This window comes from Carica papaya, chromosome 5, assembly GCF_054855325.1.
Source record: "Carica papaya isolate Zhongbai chromosome 5, ASM5485532v1, whole genome shotgun sequence".
NCBI classification, from domain to species: Eukaryota; Viridiplantae; Streptophyta; class Magnoliopsida; order Brassicales; family Caricaceae; genus Carica; species Carica papaya.
The window spans coordinates 35,402,710-35,422,151 of NC_142313.1; the positions used below are offsets into that span (position 1 = coordinate 35,402,710).

The window sequence follows — 19,442 nt, forward strand, 5'->3', positions numbered from 1 at the left end:
TGATGCCGCGGGAAATTTCACAAAATGCCTCCAATGAGGCCCTTCCCGATTTACGTTATGTGTAATTTTTCCACCGTTGTGATCACCACGTTCTTCTCTACAGGTTGACAAGAGCAAAACACCCAACCGCAACGTGAGCCAGAGGAGTCGCCGCATCAGAGAGCCCCACTGCCGGTGAGTTTTAATTTTTTGTATTTTTTCGGCCAACCAAGACCCTTTAACGTATTTTCTCACAAGGATCGATGTAAAATCGACCGAATTCAGCTGAAAACAGCCAACCCGAGGCGGACCATCACTGCGGTCGGCACCGCCATTGCCGGAGCACGGCATAGCCGCCGTGGCAGAATTCCAAAATTGGCCAACTGCGCCTTGGGACTGATTTTGAGTTTATTTTAAATATTTGTAGGTACTATTAGTGCGTTTTGATTCCTGGAGAAAAATTCAGAGAACCTAAGGTCCTCCCGTGGGCGCAGTAAATAGTTTAGCTTTTCGGATGTCAAATCGAGTAAGGATCCCTCACCCTATTCTCTATCATATAATTGAAGTCTAAATCAATGATAATATGGTATTTGTGCAAATTGAATAAATGTGCATAATTAATTACAGATTGCTAATTGAGCCCGAATCGAAAATTGTTCTTTGTTGATTTCTGTTGATTTATTTTACAGTCTAAAAGTATGATAGTATCTGGTTTATTAATTTTATTATTTTAATGCATGAATTGTTGTCTTACATGACTACTATTTGATTAAAAAATTGAGATATGATTGCATTCCCTGATGCATGTTTATTTGCTTATGTGATCATAGTTGATTTGAAAAATGGAGACTAAAGAAAAATGAAAAAGTTGTGTGATTAAATAAACAGATGGAATGACAGTCTTATTGGATATCCTGAGAGATGATGGACAGACCGCGTACATAGAGAACCCTACCGTAAACGTTGTCTCATACCGGACGGGGTATGAAGACTTGATAATTTGGCGCTCATACCGAACGGAGTATGAGGACGGCTCACTTCACCCTCATACCGAACGGGGTATTGAGGTTTAATAAATTGGCGCTCATACTGGACGGAGTATGAGAATGGCCCGTAATTGAGATTGTTAAAGGAAAGGGTTTACGTATAGCGGAGACATTCCTATGATCCTCCATGGATACTAGTAGGCTGGTGAAAAGATGACAGTTATTGTTTGCTTATTTGACGATGTGTATATATTTATGATATGTACTATGTTGTTGTTCCGACTGATTGCATATGAAATTATATTGTGTGTTATGTTATTGACTCTATAAGTTGGTTTTTGAAAATCTTGTTACGGTAAGTGAGCGGTGAATGATTTTATGATTGATAAATGAATTTACTAAATTTAGTGCTCCATTAGTTGTTTTTGTTTTATACCCACATTATTTCTGTGTCGGTGATATGGTGTGATATCATTACTGGGCTAGTGTAGCTCATTCCTTGTTTAACCATTTCAGATCAAGAAGATTAGGTTTCAGAGCCCTATCCGCAAGAAGACTGTGAGTAGATGCTCAATATTTTCTCTTTTCTGTTTATTTCCTTATTTCTTATGTTTCTTTTAAAAGAGTAAATTCCGTAATGTTGTTTAGTACTTTTAAGTTATTGTGTAAGGAATGTAAACCTTAACCCTTTTATTTTGCTTCCGCACTTAAGTTATTATCTATTTCTTTTGGATTTTTGGGGCCATTGCAGTTGGTATCAGAGCCGCGTTCCTCGGAGCCATTCCTTACACAAAATTCTTAGGGAACACGAAAATAATGGATTATCACTCAACCACTCCTTGTGAAATGCAGGTACGAATAGATGAAGAGAAGAAGACCCCACTAAACTGAGCAACCCCGGATGGCTCGTTTAGAGAAGATGTTGATTGGATATTTAAGATATTAGAGAGACTCATTGCTGCCCAGCAGGGCCGGGAGGAAAGGAGGGAGCTACCTAATCCTCCTACACTACCATAGGTTGAGCCACCCCTGCAACGAGAGGATCCCGAGCCACCCCGATACGACCTTACTCCTCCACAGTACCACCCGATACCACCACAGTATGATCCAGTGCCCCAGCTACAGTACCACTTAGTACCGCCACAGTATAATCCGGTGCCCCCACCATATCAGCAAGTACCACCGCAGGGCCACCCAGTCCATCCTGAGTATGGCCCAGTCCTTCTTCCACGGGACCCAGCTCTTTCCATGATTGACCCAAACTACATAGAGAGGTATAAAAGATTAAACCCATCTACTTTTGCAGGGTGATTCTCTTTTAAAGATGCTGAGTACTGGTTAGCAGAGATAGAGAAGGCCTTCAAGACCCTGAGAGTGACAATAGAAAGTCACCCTTGCTACCTGCATGCTAGTGGGAGAAGCAGATCGCTGGTGGGAACTCAAACAGACCATCCTACCTGTTCCAATTACTTGGGAATAGTTCATGGTGGCTTTTTATACAGAATACCTTCCAGAGCATCTCTGACATCTAAAGGAGATAGAGTTTGTACAGTTGGCCCAGGAGAACATGACTGTGTCAGAATATGCTCGCAAGTTTCTAGAGTTGGGCCAATATTCCCCTAAGACATTGTTGGATGAAGGCAGAAAGGCTAGAAGGTTCGAGTGGGGTCTCCGCCAAGAGATCAGATAGTATTTGTTTGTGCTGGAGCTCAGTACTTATTTGGCCGTTCTGGCCAAGACACAGCTAGTGGAGAGGAGCTTCTGCACCCTCTCACAGGCAGTAGAGAACCTCAAACCCTCAGCTCTACCCCACAGACCAGAGCCTACTGCGTCTGTTCAATAGAACAAGAGGCCCAAGCCGGTGATCCAAGCTCCCCCTCAGGCTCTAGTGGTAGGACGCAGTAAGATCTGTCAGCATTATGGCAGGGATCATGAGAACCGACCCTACTATCACTTCAACAACACCTGTCGCATATGTGGTAGTGCCCAACATTATGCGAGAGAGTGCTCAAAGAACCAGAATCAGGATAGATCTCCTATCCAGAGTAGATCTTACAATCTCACCCAGTAGGATACAGAAGCTAACTCGGACGTGGTACAGGGTATGTACACTATCTGTAACTATCTTGCTCATGTTTTGATTGATACTGGTGCATCACATTCATTTGTTTCACCTATTTTTGCATCAAAATTTAATGTATTACCTAATAAACTTGATTCTGTGTTGTTTGTGTCTACTACTGGGAGTATGACACTATTGGGAGAAGCGGTATACAGAGCCTGTGTCATAGATATAGTAGATAGGAAATTGAGTGTGGACCTAATAGAATTAGACATAGGGGACTTTGATGTAATTTTAAAAATGAACTGGCTAGCGACATAGCACACCACTGTAGATTATTTTAGCAAGAAAGTTGTATTCAATCCTCCTAATGAAGAGCCATTTACAAATTAATAAAAAAATCGTTTAGTGTTTTTTCTCTCACGGTAAATTTTCTCATTATCAAGTACTTTAGCCCTGTTGTTTTCTCTAACTAAAAAATGTGAAAAAATTAGTTAAGGATTTAATTGAAAATAATTTTGGGAAAAAATGGTGAAAATTTAGGTTCTGAATGTATTTTTGAAAGAAAAATCGAAAATCGGGGGTCAAAACACAATTTAAAAAAATTACACCACGTCAGATGCCCGTTCATTAGCCCCGACCAACCAGAACGCACCAGGTGGCAGAGGCGCTGACGCAGGAGGCCACGCAAAAGGGAGCCACGTGGGTGATCCACATACGCGCAGTTGAACGGCTGAGGTCCATTCCCGCGCGCACAGACGGTCCATATTGAATCGCACACGGACGGTCCAGATTGAATCGCGTACGGAGGGCTCAAATTGAATCGCGATGACAGCTCAGATTCACTTCTTATTTAATCGCGATCAGACAGTCCAGATTAAAAGCGATGGATAGCCTAGATCAACAGCGAATGGGTATAAATAACCCCATCTGCACCCAAACCCTAACTCTAATCGCCAGAGCCCCCCGTCGAGGAAGACAACCCGGCTGCCGGGGAGCCGAATGCCACCACTCGCCGCGGAGCCAACTGCCGCTGCCCGCCGCTGCACAGAAACCTTTTTCGATTGCCAAAAAAGGTAAAAAAATTTCCTCTTACATGAAATCGGAGAGAAAGAACCGGCCAATTGGCCGAAAAACGTCGCCAAAGCTCGGTGTCACCGTCGCGGAAAATTTCACAAACCACCTCCGATGAGGCCCTCTCAGATTCTTGTTTCGTGTAATTTTTTCACCATTGTGATCACCGTTTCCTTCTCTACAGGTTGACAGGAGCAAAATGCCCAACCGCAAAGTGAGTCAGAGGAGTCGCCGCACTAGGGAGCCCCGCTGCTAGTGAGTTTCAATTTTCTACGTTTTTTCGGCCAACCGAGAGCCTTAAGTGTGTTTTCTCACAGGAACCGATGCAAGTTTGGCTGAATTCGGCCGAAAATAGCCAACCCAATGCAGATCTCTTGCGGCAGCACTGTCGCCGGAGCACGGCGGAGCTGCCGTGCCAGATTTCTGAAATTGCCCGAGTAGGCCCTGGGTCTGATTTTTGGGTTATTTGTGACATTTGTAGGTACCGTAAGCGTGTTTCAGTTCCCGAAGAAAAATTCAGGGAATCCAGGTCCCGCCCGTAGGCGAAGTAAGTCATTTAGCTTTTCGACGTCAAACCAAATAAGGACCCCTCACCCTATTTCCTATCATGGAATTGAAGTTTGAATAAATAATAATACGGTATTTTGTACAAATTAAATAGATGTGCATAATTAATTACGGATTGCTAGTGGAGCCCGAATCGGACATTGTTCTCTGTTGACTTCTGTTAATTTATTTTACATCTTAAAAGCATGATGATATCTGGTTTATATATTTTATGGTTTAAATGCATGTATTACTGCCTTACTTGACCACTACTTGATTTTGAAATTTAAGATATGATTGCATTACCATATGTATGTTCATTGTTTATGCGATTATGTTTGATTTGATAACGAAGACTAAGGGAAAACGGGAAAGGGGTGTGATATAATAAACAAATAAGATGACAGCTTCATTAGGTATCTTAGGAGATGGTGGACGGACCGGGTTCATAGCAAACCCTACCATGAACGTTGTCTCATACTGGACGGAGTATGGAGACTTGGTTATTTGGTACTCATACCGGACGGGGTATGGGGACGACCCGCTTCACCTTCATACCGGACGGGGTATTGAGGTCTAATATCTCGGCGCTCATACTGGACGGGTTATGGAGTCGGCTATGTAATTAAGACTGTTAAGGGAAAGGGTTCACGCGTAACGAGTACATCCCTATGGATCTTTATGGATATTAATAGGCTGGTGAAACGAGAAATGGTTACGATTTCATTTATTGTTAATAAATATGAATTTATGATATATTTTATGCTGTTGGTCGTACATGAAATTATGATCTGTATGATATTATTATTTTTATAATTTGTTTTCATAAATTCTCCAATAGTAAGAAAAATGATAAATGGTTTTATCTTAAATAAATGTATTGGTGAAATTATTTATTATATATAATTTTAATTACTTATTTTTCTCAAAACAATCTATTTATTCTATATATCTTCCACCAAAGATTAAAGTATTATATTTTCAATATAAATCTTTTTAGTTTTATATAATTCTTGTTCAAAGAAAATAATACTTTAAAAAAAATTAAGTGACATTTTTCCAGATCCACAAAATTTAATCTCGAATTTTATTATTTGCTAGCAAAATTTTCATTTTTCATCCTCGAACTAAATATAATTTATAATTTAATAAAAAAATTTCAAGCCACTCCACCCACCTGAATAGTGAATAAAATTGTAATTCCCACCTTAATTACTATTGTTTTTTTTAATTTTTGGATTACTTCTACCACCAATTTGAATTTTTGAAGATATAGTTCTTCATAAAAAAAATTAAATTCTATCTCTAGAAAATGTATACTAAATGTAAAAATGATAATACAAAAACTACTTAGAATATACATTTAAATAAATAAATTAAATTAAATTAAACTAGAGTTTACTTTTGTCGACAGTAGAAGAAGAAATCCTTCCAAATAAATACCTTAACATTTCCTTCATACAAGTTTCCTGGCAAACATGTAAAAATTCTTACAACAAAATGGCGTTCCAAAAACAGGGGAAACAATTGAAAAGTTTAGGTTCCTGCTATTGGCTATAGAAGTAGCTATTTTTCCTTCTCAAGGAGATTCGATGTTCTAAACACTGCATCTCCTCTGATGAAACTCCACCATACACAGGTAAGAGGGATAGTGGTTGCGTGCCAAAGAGCATGGGCATCGACAAAACCTCGATATGGAGGAAAATCATAGATTTCTAGCAGCATCGCTAGGCCTCCACCAATGACTACCACCCACAATTTCCAACGAGAAGGGTGCCGGGTCACACCAGCCCAAGTTGCCCAAAGAATTAATTGAGCAGCCGCCATGACAACACAAACTTTCATATTCCACCCTGTAAGATGTCATAAATCTTGTTATTACCACAAGGAACAACTATAGTGCAGGGAGAGATTAAATCCTAAGAGAAATGACAGGAAACTGGAAAACCCGCTAACAATGCTAACTGCAGTAGCAGGTTAATTTGACTACTTTTTCTGTTCGAAGTGTTTGGCTTTGTGAGCCCCAAGGGACAGGATATCTAATCCCTATTAGAGGAATACGCATCCAAATAGCAAATATAGATCCATGGGATTAGCAAGAGTAATAATATTATTGACTAAATAGAGTAAACATGGTTGCCATGGCCCAAAACTATGCTGTCTTGATCAAGTATAATTCACTAGATTAATCTTATCAAAAAGAAAATGAACATACAAATACATGAACAGCCTGAATCAAGTGATAGTTTCTCATAAACAAAAATTTAATTCGAGACTGTTGCTATATTTTAGAATTGAATATATGAAAGGACAGAGAAGGTACCATAATCAAGGGCATAGAAGTTGATGTATAATATGTGGGTTGTTACAAAAGCAAGCAGAGGAGCAGCAACCATGACTCTTGTAGCCTCAGCCCTCACATTGAAGCTTCTTAGTATGGCTAAAATAAGTGAGTACCCAATTAATGCCACTGCAGATGAATAATCTAGTCTTTCTGTTAGTCCCACATCTCTGCAGTTCAAACAGATAAATTGTATAAGAGATGATATGCAGTGCAAATAAACTTGTTAGAAGAAATGGAAAAAAAAAAGAGGAAAAAAGGGATGAAGGTGAGGAAATAAGCAAGAAAAGAAAAGAAAGAGCCAAAGAAGAGAAGGCTAAAGATAACCGCTGAAATTATTGGTTCCCACATACCCTATTCTTTTTATTAGTAATCTTTATCTAGTTCTAATCTCATCTATAGAGGAGACCAAAAGAATAAACAAAAACAAAATTTTATTATAAATCTCAAGCAAGTTTCCTTGTTTAACTAAGACTCAGTTGTACCTAATCTTGGATGGCTTTGTATCACCATGAGAATAGCATGGAAATCGAGAAAAGGAAAACAATTGTATCCCAACCCCTGTACAATCCAAATTCTTGAATCATATATGCATAACATTTTTTTTAAAAAAAAAAGGAAAACAAAAGGAAAAACTTACCGACTGTGGAAAATAGCACTCCAGAACCATGAGTTCATTGACAAGAATGCATAGATGTGCCACAAACCTGCATACTCATAGTACACTTTCTTATCTGGTTTCAGAGGCAACTTATAGTACACCAAGATGAAAAATGATAGCCATCCATGGAAATGCATTGCTAGGTTGAGCATAGAGAAAGCCACAGAAATAGGCTCCTAAATCAATGAATAAGGATGTCAGAATGTTTACTATAGAAGACCATGATCACACTGCAAGAAACCTAGAAGAGATTAGTACATAGGCAAAAAGCATGTCAGAAGGCAGACCTGAATCCCAAATACTCGCTTGAAGGGCCATTTACCATGATATTTAACAGGTCCAAGACCAAGCCCTTCTCTTTGCTTCTCTCTGTCAATCATACAGTAGTAACGACAATCACTTTGACAATCCCATTGCTTCCACTGCAGGTAAAGAGGCTCTTGCGTGTACCAAGGACCATCATAGGATGCAGCATCCGAAAAAAACTTGCAGTGTGGAAAACATCGTTCTCCAACACATCCACTTTTTTCACATTCTTCTATACAAGCTCTAAAACCCAAAAGATACCAAATTTAAGAATCATACTGTAATCAAGTTTTATGAGACATTGCCATAAATGAAAAAAAAAAAAAAAAACTTACATGCAAAAGTCTTAACCTTTCAAGGCTTGCCAAAGCAAATTTTGATGAGGCCATCATATAAATCATGATTTCTAAGCGACACCAGAGAAAATTAATGAATGGTTTAGCTTGGACAAGGAGCTTTACCACAACTCCTAATTCCAATTATCTCTTACTCTTAGAAAAGGAAAAAAAAAAAGCAAAATTTAGTGTTTTATCCTTCTGAGCTTGAGCAAGAGCAGCAGCTGATGATAAGTGGGAATAGTCTTGCAACCTCTTCCACACTAGACTACTTTCCGTATCTTAAAAAAAAAAAAACCATTCTTCAGAACTGGTAGGGCAGTCACCATCTAAGCAGATTCAAGGTGCACTTCTCAATTGATAAAAATAGCGATACCAAAATCCAGTATTTTGGAATTCCAAATGGAAGCTGTACTTCATGCATTACTGAGATAACTGGGATACCTTTTATTTATGAAGATTTAAAGGTGTTAAAAGGCATAAAGGGGCCCCCACCATTGTACCCAAAGTTTTTACATTCTCTTAAAGAGAATAGATCGCTAAGATTAATTTATGTATGCCTTAATAAGAAAAGATTTATTAGATCAACAACATCAGCACCATCATAAAAGGGTGGCCCTTAAACCAAGTATGAAGCGTTTTGAGCCAATGGTCCTGAACTGAAACAAAAAGGAGGAATTTTCAGAATTCCTATTTTTCTCCTCTTTCTAAGTCGTCCAAACTTGATGTGGGGATGAGGGATAAAAACTTCCTCCTAGACTTCACTGCTGGAATCCCATTCCATGCCCATAACTCATCCTCAGACCCATTAACCACCCAGCACAGATTTGGGAGATGGAGGACAAAGATTTTAGAAAACTGTATATGATCCTCTAACAATGAGCAAATGAAACAACTACCTCGATAGAGTGTATCATCTTTTTGAAAGTCCAGTTAAAAAGTCAAGCTTGCTTCTAGTTAGACGAATTTCAATATTTATATCATGCTGTGTGATGATAGATATGAATGTGAAGCACTGGCTGTCAAGATGTTCTAGTATTTTGTGGAGGTTACAAGGGAATTCCCATAAGATTATGTTTTCATACATAGAAACCATGATTAACCTTGTTTTGGAAGAAGATTATGACAATGATATCGATATTCTTTAAAAAAAAAAAAATAGGCATCCATATTCTATTGAGTTGTTCTCTCCAATCTTACCATAGACAATGTGAAGTAATATTGCTGAAAATTTGGCAGAAAAAGTTCTTAAAACTTATTCATCTAAGCTTCAATATAGAGGTATCTCCATGCAAAATAATAGAATGATAAATGACTATGATGTCCAACCAGCTAGCATAGGTTTCTAGACTATTACTAGATTAGGGTTATTATATTTTCTTAGGTTTTTACTTCTTTTTTAATTGAGAATTTTATTTTGTTAGTCATTTTCCTATTTATGTGGATGATTAGGTACCAGTATGTACTTCTTTTGAGTAAAAAATACTAATGCTCTCATTGATCCTTATTAACCCTGTTCTTGAGGTTGTGATAATTGCCATTGTGTTTAATTTATGGAATTGCTTATGGGATTGTGGATGGCCAACCATTGTAATTATTTTTACAGAAAAAGAAATATTATTACAAGGATCACTTTGACAAACATGTCTAGCTTTGTGTTGCAATGGGTAGTGCTAACAAGAATCCAAGACCGACCAAGAACAAATCTTCCCAATGGCCTTCATAAGGCTCCACCAATGATCAACGTAACTGCCTAAAAACCAATCTCCTTATAACACTTCTTTTCCTCTCAGTCAATACCACCAACTTACCAATATTGTCCCCTCTAGTGGCAACCTAAATAAACCTTTTTTTCTTCATCCACGACAAAATTCCTCTTTCTTTTTTGTGAGGGAAGGACAAAGATCCTATCTCCCAATAGACCACACAAGGAACTGAAGGACCAATTTATCCAGCTAAACAATGAAAATGGCTACAAGACCTCTTTCCATATTCCCAAAATGAAATCAAATGATTTACTGTCAATTACTCAAACTACCCCCTCCCTTCTAATTGGAAAAGAACCTATCAAGAAGCTAATATAGCTCAAAACTTATATGCAAGTTTTATCTCTTCCGTATGTAATAATTTCACACTGCTTTTAAAGGAAGGTTGGCAAAAAAATAAGCCACAGTCTAATTAACTTTTTATTGCTCCTAGAACTTCAACAAGGGAAACAATCCGCACATTACAACATTTCATCGGAAAAGTTCTTTATTGTATATGTTGATAGAATTTTGATCTACAACTAAAATAAGAGTCCACATTAAGATCATCTTCTGCAAGTTCTTGAAATTCTGAAGGCCTAGATTTATGCCATTCCAACAAACCACCAACCTTGCAATTGCTATATTTCTTGATTCCTTATCATCCTTTTGTAGTTAACTAAGCATTTGAGTACCCTGACCTCCACATTTCTATTTCCCTTTCCATTTTCCTTTCCATCCATAACAAGAGGGCTTGACAATTTTGAAGCTTGGATAGTACGAGAGCACCTAAATAATTCTGTCGCCTGCTCTTCAAAAGTCAAAACCATCTAAATGGACCTTAAGTAGCTTGTTAGTTTACTTTGTTATGCTTAAAACCAAGGCAAATATAGAATGTCCATAAGAGGACAAATCAATGTGACACCCAACTGACATCCCTAGCAAACACCTTGCACCAAATCCTAGCATTCATGTAACCAACCACTCAACAGTAGCCACTGACCTAGATTCAAGATTGCCAAGCTAGATCTTGATAGAACAGGGAATCTAGGTGGTGAAGCATTATCTTCATCTACCAATTTTCTTTGAAAAAAAAACGTTACTAGTTAGTTAATGACATACAGTTCTTTGTTATCCAATGGAATTGCAGGACTTATTAATATATAAAGCTAAAAATTATGTTACAAAATGATGTCACTGTACATCAAAGATATTACTCAAAGTGAATATAGAAGGAGATCACTTGTAATTTAAAAATTAATCTGAACAAGTTTGTGGTAATGTAGAGTTCAAAATATCAAAACAATATAAAAAATCAAGAAACATTAGAGAGAATACCTGTAATGCAGATCAGCATCACCAGCACTAGCATCTGAAACGCAAACTAGGCATACAAGCACCAGACAGAATACGGCTGGATGGTGGTATACCATCTGATTGTAATATGAATTAAGCATGAAAGTTAGAATAGATTATGATGAACATTGAGCTCTGTAAAATGAAGATCTCAATATTCATAATCCTCTATGTAAAAAGAATGACAGTACCTTCACTACTCCGTTCAGAGAAGAGATGGAAGTAATAAAATCTATCCTTTATAAGAACTTAACAAATTAAACTTGTTCAAAACACGTGGGAACTTGCTTGCTCCCACACACACATCTCAAGCGCGCGCACACCCAAAGATACAAATATATATGTATATATATATATATATATATATTGAAAAAATCTAGAAACAATAATATCTATCTGATGCAACTTTTTAGGTCACAATCAAATTAGATATACATCCATGTATAAACTGCTATCACTCTAAATTATTACATATTACTCCGGAAATAATGGAAATATCATATTCAATATGCAAGAAAGATCAGCAAGAATCCCAAGTATCTCTGATTCTGGTATCGTTGAAGCAAGCAGAACCCCCTCAAGATCCGGTCAACTATTCAGCATCAACTTCTCTGTTTTTTTTATTATTTATTTCCAGTATTATCTTACCTTTTTGTTAAGATTTTCTTGGTTGCTACTAAGCCGTTGTGCTCCCTGGATAGCAGGGAAAAGTTGTTGTTTCCATTCCTATTTAAAGTCCCATCAGATTATAGATGAGGGGGACTAAATTAACAAGAAAATTGTGGGTTTTTCTATCCCAAAAATAGAAATTTTCGTGCAATCCTTCTTGCGTTTTTTTGGGCATCTATCATTTTGATATCAGAGTCATGTCGCACAAGGAAATGATTGAGAATTTGGAAGAAAGCGTTGGAGGACTACAGGACATCTTCAGCCGGATGGAGCTTGGAGTCACCGATAAACTTCACCAAATGGAGGATACCCTCAAACGATTAACAGAGACTCTGTTAATCAACTGTGAAGGCTCTAGCTGCAATACCCCAAACTGAAATAGAGGAACACGACCAAATCGCGACGAAGGAGCTGAGTGAAATGACAGTGGCCGACAACCATTCTTCTCCAAACTCACCAAGCTGGAATTTCCTATCTTTTCCGAAGATGACCCGACCGAATGGCTCAACTGCGTCACACAAGTCTTTTAGTATCAAGGAATTCCCGAAGAGCAGAAAGTCCAACTAGCTTCTTTCCACCTGGACAGCGAAGCCAACCAGTGGTGGCAGTGGCTTCGCCGGATTTATCAAGAAGAAGGAAGAGTGGTGACATGGACAGGATTTAAAGAAGAGGTTTGGGCTCGTTTTGGGCCGTCCAAATGTGAAGATTTCAACGAAACCCTATCCAGAGTGAGGCAGATCGGGCCCTTACGAGATTATCAAAAAGAATTTGAGAGGTTGGGCAACAAAGTGAGAAGCCGGACCCAAAAGGCCTTGGTGGGTACATTTATTGGCGGGGTGAAGCCTAAAATTGCTGAAGGTATTCGGATGTTCAGGCCCAAATCTTTAAAAGAGGAAATCAGCTTGGCCTGTATGAAGGAGGTGCAAGTGGGTCGACAGAGAAGGTTCAATCAGGTCAGACGTAACCCGATCAACCCGTCCCCAACCCTAGCTGCAATTCCGCCCCGAAGCGCCTCTCATGGGAAGAGATGCAGCGCCGTCGAATGCAGGGCCTCTGCTTCAACTGCGATGAAAAATTTACCGTTGGCCACCGCTACCGCCGAGCTCAAGTCCTGCTCTTAGAAGGAACCGAAGAAGAAGAAGAAGAAGAAGAAGAACCGAAAGAAGAGGAGCCCGAAATTTCTCTTCATGCTTTCACTGGTTGGTCCACCCTAAAAACGATGCGTGTTGATGCAACCATCCGCAGTGAACGCATTGTCATCCTCATCGACAGCGACTCAACTCACAACTTCATCAGTGAACGAGTCGCGAGCTTGCTGAAGTTACTAGTATTTCCGACTCAAGCCTTCTCGATCAAAGTTGCGAATGGTAATCCAATGAGATGTCACGGACGATTTGAAAATGTGTCGGTTAACATCCAAGGTATACTCTTCCATTTGACTCTTTTTGCTTTGCCATTAACTGATCTCGATCTTGTTCTTGGAGTTCAATGGTTGGAAGCATTGGGAGCGGTTATGTGTGATTGGAGTCGGATGACCATGGAATTCCAGTGGGATGGTCGACTGCGACAGTTACAGGGCCTTGACGCTCCACCTCTCTAGATTGCTTCAGCTGAAGAAGTCGCCAAAAGCACGCTTCGACACTCCTCTCTGTTTGCGGTGTATCTGCAGACAGAAAACACCTCTCTGATCCACCTCCATCCAGATATGCAAGCTCTCTTGGATCAGTACCAGGATCTTTTCAAGGATCCACATCAATTCCTCCCAGCCGAGACGTTGATCACCGTATCAGTTTGAAGAAAGGGGTTGAACCCGTCAATGTCAGGCCATACAGATATGCCTATTTCCAGAAAAATTGAAAAACAGGTGAATACCATACTTGATTCAGAGCTGATTTGGCCAAGCGCAAGTCCATTCTCCTCACCGGTGCTATTTGTACACAAAAAAGATAGAACTTGGAGGTTTTGTACAGACTATCGGGCCCTCAATTCAGTCACCATCAAAGACAGGTTTCCAATCCCTACGGTTGATGACATGCTGGATGAACTCCATCGAGCTGCTTTCTTTACTAAACTCAATCTCACCACAGGTTACCACCAAGTAAGGGAACATCCATTAGATATTCACAAGACGGCCTTTCGCACTCATAATGGTCATTATGAATATATCGTCATGCCATTTGGGCTTTGCAATGCCCCTTTCACCTTTCAAGCAGTCATGAACAACATCTTCCGCCAGCACCTCCGTAAGTTTGTTTTAATTGTTTTTTATGACATCTTGATATACAATCCCAACTGGGAATTGCACTTTGAGCAGGTTAAGCAAGTTTTTGACATCCTCCAGCAACATTAATTTTTCATTAAGCTAAAAAAATGTGTCTTTGGGCAAAAGGAACTTGAATACTTGGGGCACATAGTCACATCGCAAGGGGTCAAGGTAGATCAAACCAAAATTAAGACCATATTAGATTGGCTTCGACCAAACAACATCACTAAGTTAAGAGGATTTTTGAGTTTGACAGGTTATTACTGAAAGTTCGTTCGGCAGTACGGAATTCTTGCTCGACCCTTGACTAATCTCCTAAAAAAGGAACAATTTGAGTGGACCGAGGAAGTAGAATCAGCTTTCCAAAACCTCAAAATTACTATGACCACAACTCTTACCTTGACACTCCCGAATTTTGAAGAGCCATTTATCATAGAAACTGATGTTTCTAGTTGCGACATTGGGGCAGTCCTCACTCAGCATGGGCAGCCTATAGCTTACTTGAGTCGGGCATCAGGCGTTGCCAAGCAGTCATGGTCGACATACGCCAAAGAGATGCTTGCCATTGTTATTGCCATAAAATTGTGGAGTCCGTATTTGATGGGCAGAAAGTTCTATGTGCACACGGATCAGAAAAGTTTGAAGCATTTGCTGGACCAACGAATTACAATCCCAGAACAGTAAAAATGACTCACTCAGTTGTTTGGCTACAAATATAAGATCGTGTACAAACTAGGAAAAGACAACTCTGCCGTCGATGCTCTATCTCGTAGGGAAGATAGCCCCACCCTGCACGCTATCTCTATGCCCAAAAATAAACTATGGAACATCATCCAGGAAGCTGCGGATCATCCCTATATGCAGACAGCCCGCAAGTTAGCCACTAACTCAGCAGGTGGTTCCTTTTCACTCAAGAACAGGTTGATTTATTTTAAGCATCAAATTGTTGTCCCTCCTAAATCAGAAATCACACAACAATTATTGCAGGAATTTCACTCATCATTGACCGGTGACCACTCGGTTTTTCAACAAACTTACAAAAGATTGACCCAACACTTTTATTGGCCAGCCATGTACTAAGATATTAAAGAATATGTAGCGGCATGCGACACTTGTCAACGAGTCAAAGCCGAGACACTCTCACCAGCCGGCCTTCTCCAACCGTTGCCAATCTCTTCCCAAATATGGGATGATATTTCCATGAATTTTATTGAAGGACTGCCTATCTCAAATGGAAAGAATACTATCTTGGTTGTGGTTGATCATCTTAGTAAGAGTGCGCACTTTATCGCTTTGTCTCACCCTTACACCGCTAAGACCGTGGCAGAAAAATTTGTGGACAATGTGGTAAATTTATATAGTATGTCTCGCTCCATAATTAGTGATAGGGATCTAGTCTTTACTTTACTAGCCGCTTCTGGCAAGAGTTTTTTAAGTTATCTGGCACTCAGTTCTGAATGAGCTCCTCCTACCATCCGCAAACACATGGACAATCAGAAGTTGTGAACCGCAGTGTAGAACAATATCTATGGTGCTTAAGCCACCAACAACCACGCAAGTGGAGTTCTCTCCTTCCTTGGACTAAATTTTGATACAACACAACCTACTACTCCTCTATCAAGATGACGCCTTTTCAGGCCTTATATGGGAGACCACCACCGCCCATTCCCCGTTACCAAGACGGCTCAACCCTTGTCAATGAAGTTGACCAATAGCTTTGTAACCGGGATGCCCTCTTCAAACAACTTTGAACTAATTTACAAGTAGCCAACAGTCACATGCAAGCCACTGCCAATGCCCATCGACATGAAGTCAAATTTCAGGAGGGCGATTGGGTCTTTCTCAGGCTCCGACCATATCGTCAGCAAACAGTTTTCAAGAGAGCCTTCCAAAAGCTCGCATGTCGATACTACGGGCCTTATCAGATCCTCCATCGAATTGGCCCCGTTGCTTACAAGCTTATACTTCCACAAGGGTCGCGTATCCATCCCGTTTTCCATGTCTCCATGTTAAAAAAATATATTGGTGACGCAATTGCCCCTACTGAAAATCTACCAAAAATATATGAAGATGGGGAGCTACTACTGTAACCCCAAACCATTTTGGAGACCCGATGGGTCAAAAGGAGAGCAAAAATTGTTGAGGAAAGTCTTTTCCAATGGAAGAATTTGCCCCCAAAAGAAGCTACCTGAGAAAATAGCAAAAAACTAATAGATAAATTTGGCCACTTGAACCTTGAGGACAAGGTTCCTACAAAAGAGGGAGGCAATGATACAACCAGAAGATCAGCAAGAATCCCAAGTATCTTTGATTCTGGTATCGTTGAAGCAAGTAGAACTCCCTCAAGATCCGGTCAACTATTTAGCATCAGCTTCTCTGTTTTTTTTTTATTATTTATTTCCAGCATTATCTTATCTTTTTTTTGAGATTTTCTTGGTTGCTACTAGCCGTTGTGCTCTCTAGATAGCAGGGAAAAGTTGTTGTTTCCATTCCTATTTAAAACCCCATCAGATTATGGATGAGGGAGAATAAATTAACAAGAAAATTGTGGATTTTTCTATCCCAAACATAGAAACTTTCATACAATCCGTCTTGCGTTTTTCTGGGCATCTATCAAATTCTCATTACAACACGTCCTTTTTCCACTCCATTTGAAATTATATTTCTTTTGCAATCTCTGCTTCTTTTTTCTACTAATTCCATTATTTCTTCCTAAATCTTCCTTTAAACATGGACATTCCCAAATCTTGTAACCTAATATAGAATCACTGTTAAGAACCTATGCCAACTCACAACCTAACACTAAAATTAAAAGTAGTTCACCCTCGAGTATTGCTCCACTGCTGCACTAGATTCCACTGCTGATCTCGAAGAGCGACAAATTCATTCAGCTGACTCTCGTGCTTCTTTGATCATAAATTTAACCAATGGAATTTCCAAACATCTACTTCTGCCTTTGGAAAGAAATCAGAAACTACTTTCTTATTCAACTAAATGGACATCTCCAAATCAGACCATAAGAAACGCATCTTCAGCAACCACAATCTCAAAATTTCATGAATTGACCCAAAAAAAATAGTTCATAAAAAGGAGATTTGCATAAAACCTAAACGAGAACACAGATTTACCAAAACAAGAAGTTTCTCTTTTCCAATTTCTATTCAAATCTGCCATGCAACTAGTCCATAAAGACACTCCTTTAACCGAAAATTTTATGCCCGGAAAGATCATGCATATTTAATTTTAACAAGATGCTCACCTGAAATCGAGATAAAAAGAAAAAGCTAATCGTGGAATTTGGAGACGTAGTCGTTGGTGACGCTCACGGCTAGAATTGTTGGCTAGCTATGTAAGAGCTGCGTTCTGTGAGCAGTAGTAAGGGCTTCCGATAAGAAAACAGGCAGCTGATGTAGTGGGAAGAAGGAGAAGACTTTAGCTTCGTCCTGCGCAGACAGGCCAAAGATGAGAACGGGATTTCTGAATGGGCATGTTTGTATCTGCAGCAATAAAATTAAAAATCTCGTCTTTAAGAAATTATAGCATGTATAGAAAATAAAATGTACTTTTTTTAAGGAAAGAAAATAGAAGAATTAAATAATACTATATGTTTCATAAGTGGATATTTGTATTTCAATAACAACTTTTTTAAAATGGTCATTTTCTTTTTTTGAGATACTTATTAAATAAAATAAAATAATTGTATAGTAAATCAGCCACCTGTTGACATGTGAAATTGCCAACTGTCAAAAGCAACCTGTTTATTTATGAGCAGGTTGTCTTCTTTATATCTTTTTTAAAATGTTCAAAAAATTTGAAAAGAAAAGTTGGAATCAATAAATTTAAGAAGGTAGTGAGACAAATCAAAGCCAAAATGTATCTTCTATTATTTTCATTGATTAAATGGACCAAAAAAACAAAAAATGAATAAGGAATAAAGCACTTTTTCTCTTGTATACTTTTAAAATTGAATCTCTTGTATAAAATTTTTATATCTATAGCTTATGAGTAGAAAGAATTTTAAACTCATATAATAAAATAAAATATATTTATAAAAAAATAATGATTGATTAATGTAATATAAATATTTTTTTACGATAATACGGAGTATTATATTCGTTAAACTATTTATACTATTTTAAGCAATAGATAGAGTTAATTTTTGATATCATAACTTAATAATATTATAAATACTAATACTTGACGATTATTCCCTCAAAACCATATGTTAACCTCTCATATATTATGAAATGTTATAATTTTGTATAAATTGTTAACAATTATATTATGAAATAATATCAATTAGTTATTACTTACTAATACATAACACTGTAAATTAATATATAAAATCTAATAATTTGGTATCATATGTTAATTTTATCCTAACTAATTTTTTTTCTTTAAAAGAAGTGACAAATGCGAAATGTTGAAATCAATTTCAGTTTACTCACAATTCACATATTATTAATATTACTATTACTTTCATTGTTATACTTTTACTCATATTATCTTAAACGAATAAATATATTTTTGTAAATCAGAGCAGTTACAAGCATTAAATGCGTAAAATTTTATATAATCTTAACATTTTAACATAACTTCTTTTTTTTTTCTTACTTTTTTTCTTCCTTTTTCTTTTGTTTTTCTCTCTTTTTTGGTGCCTCATTTCCCCTTGTTGTTTTTTACTTTTTTTCAAGATTAGATACTGTTAATTAGAGTGTCCAAAATAATTTTTTCCTAATTGAGGTTAAATCTCTAGTTTTGCTTATGAATTTGTGAGTGTCTTCTCATTCAGTTATAAGAGAAATCGTTAGTATCTACTACTTATCCAAATAATGTTGAATGTTTAAACTTACTAATGCCCCAACCTTTTGCAGTATTAGTAATTTAAGACTTGTAGAAAATATATAATATAAAGACATTCCCATAAAGAAGACATCTAAATAGAGGGTGGTGGTACTAAAATATTTAAGGGGCTTAATTGGAGATGGTGAATTATTTCCATCGTTTTTTCTTTTTTTGTGGGTTCTTTTTAAGTTATATGGGTGGCAAATCAAGGACAAACAAAAGATTGGGAAAAAATTATTGGATTATCATGGATTTTGAATTTTGCTCCTAGTTT

General features: G+C 38.0%; 1 protein-coding gene across 1 annotated transcript; it reads right to left on the bottom strand.

Annotated features, from left to right (window-relative positions):
• Positions 1–6,009: 6,009 nt before the first annotated feature.
• LOC110813225 (Per1-like family protein) lies at positions 6,010–17,843 on the bottom strand. Its single transcript, XM_088220419.1, has 6 exons — positions 17,583–17,843; positions 11,374–11,468; positions 7,937–8,198; positions 7,629–7,825; positions 6,971–7,158; positions 6,010–6,500 (listed from the first exon to the last, which is right to left on the bottom strand). Exons 2-6 carry the CDS (start codon positions 11,466–11,468, stop codon positions 6,214–6,216), a joined length of 1,029 nt encoding a protein of 342 aa, XP_088076545.1. The 5' UTR covers positions 17,583–17,843; the 3' UTR covers positions 6,010–6,213.
• Positions 17,844–19,442: the final 1,599 nt, after the last annotated feature.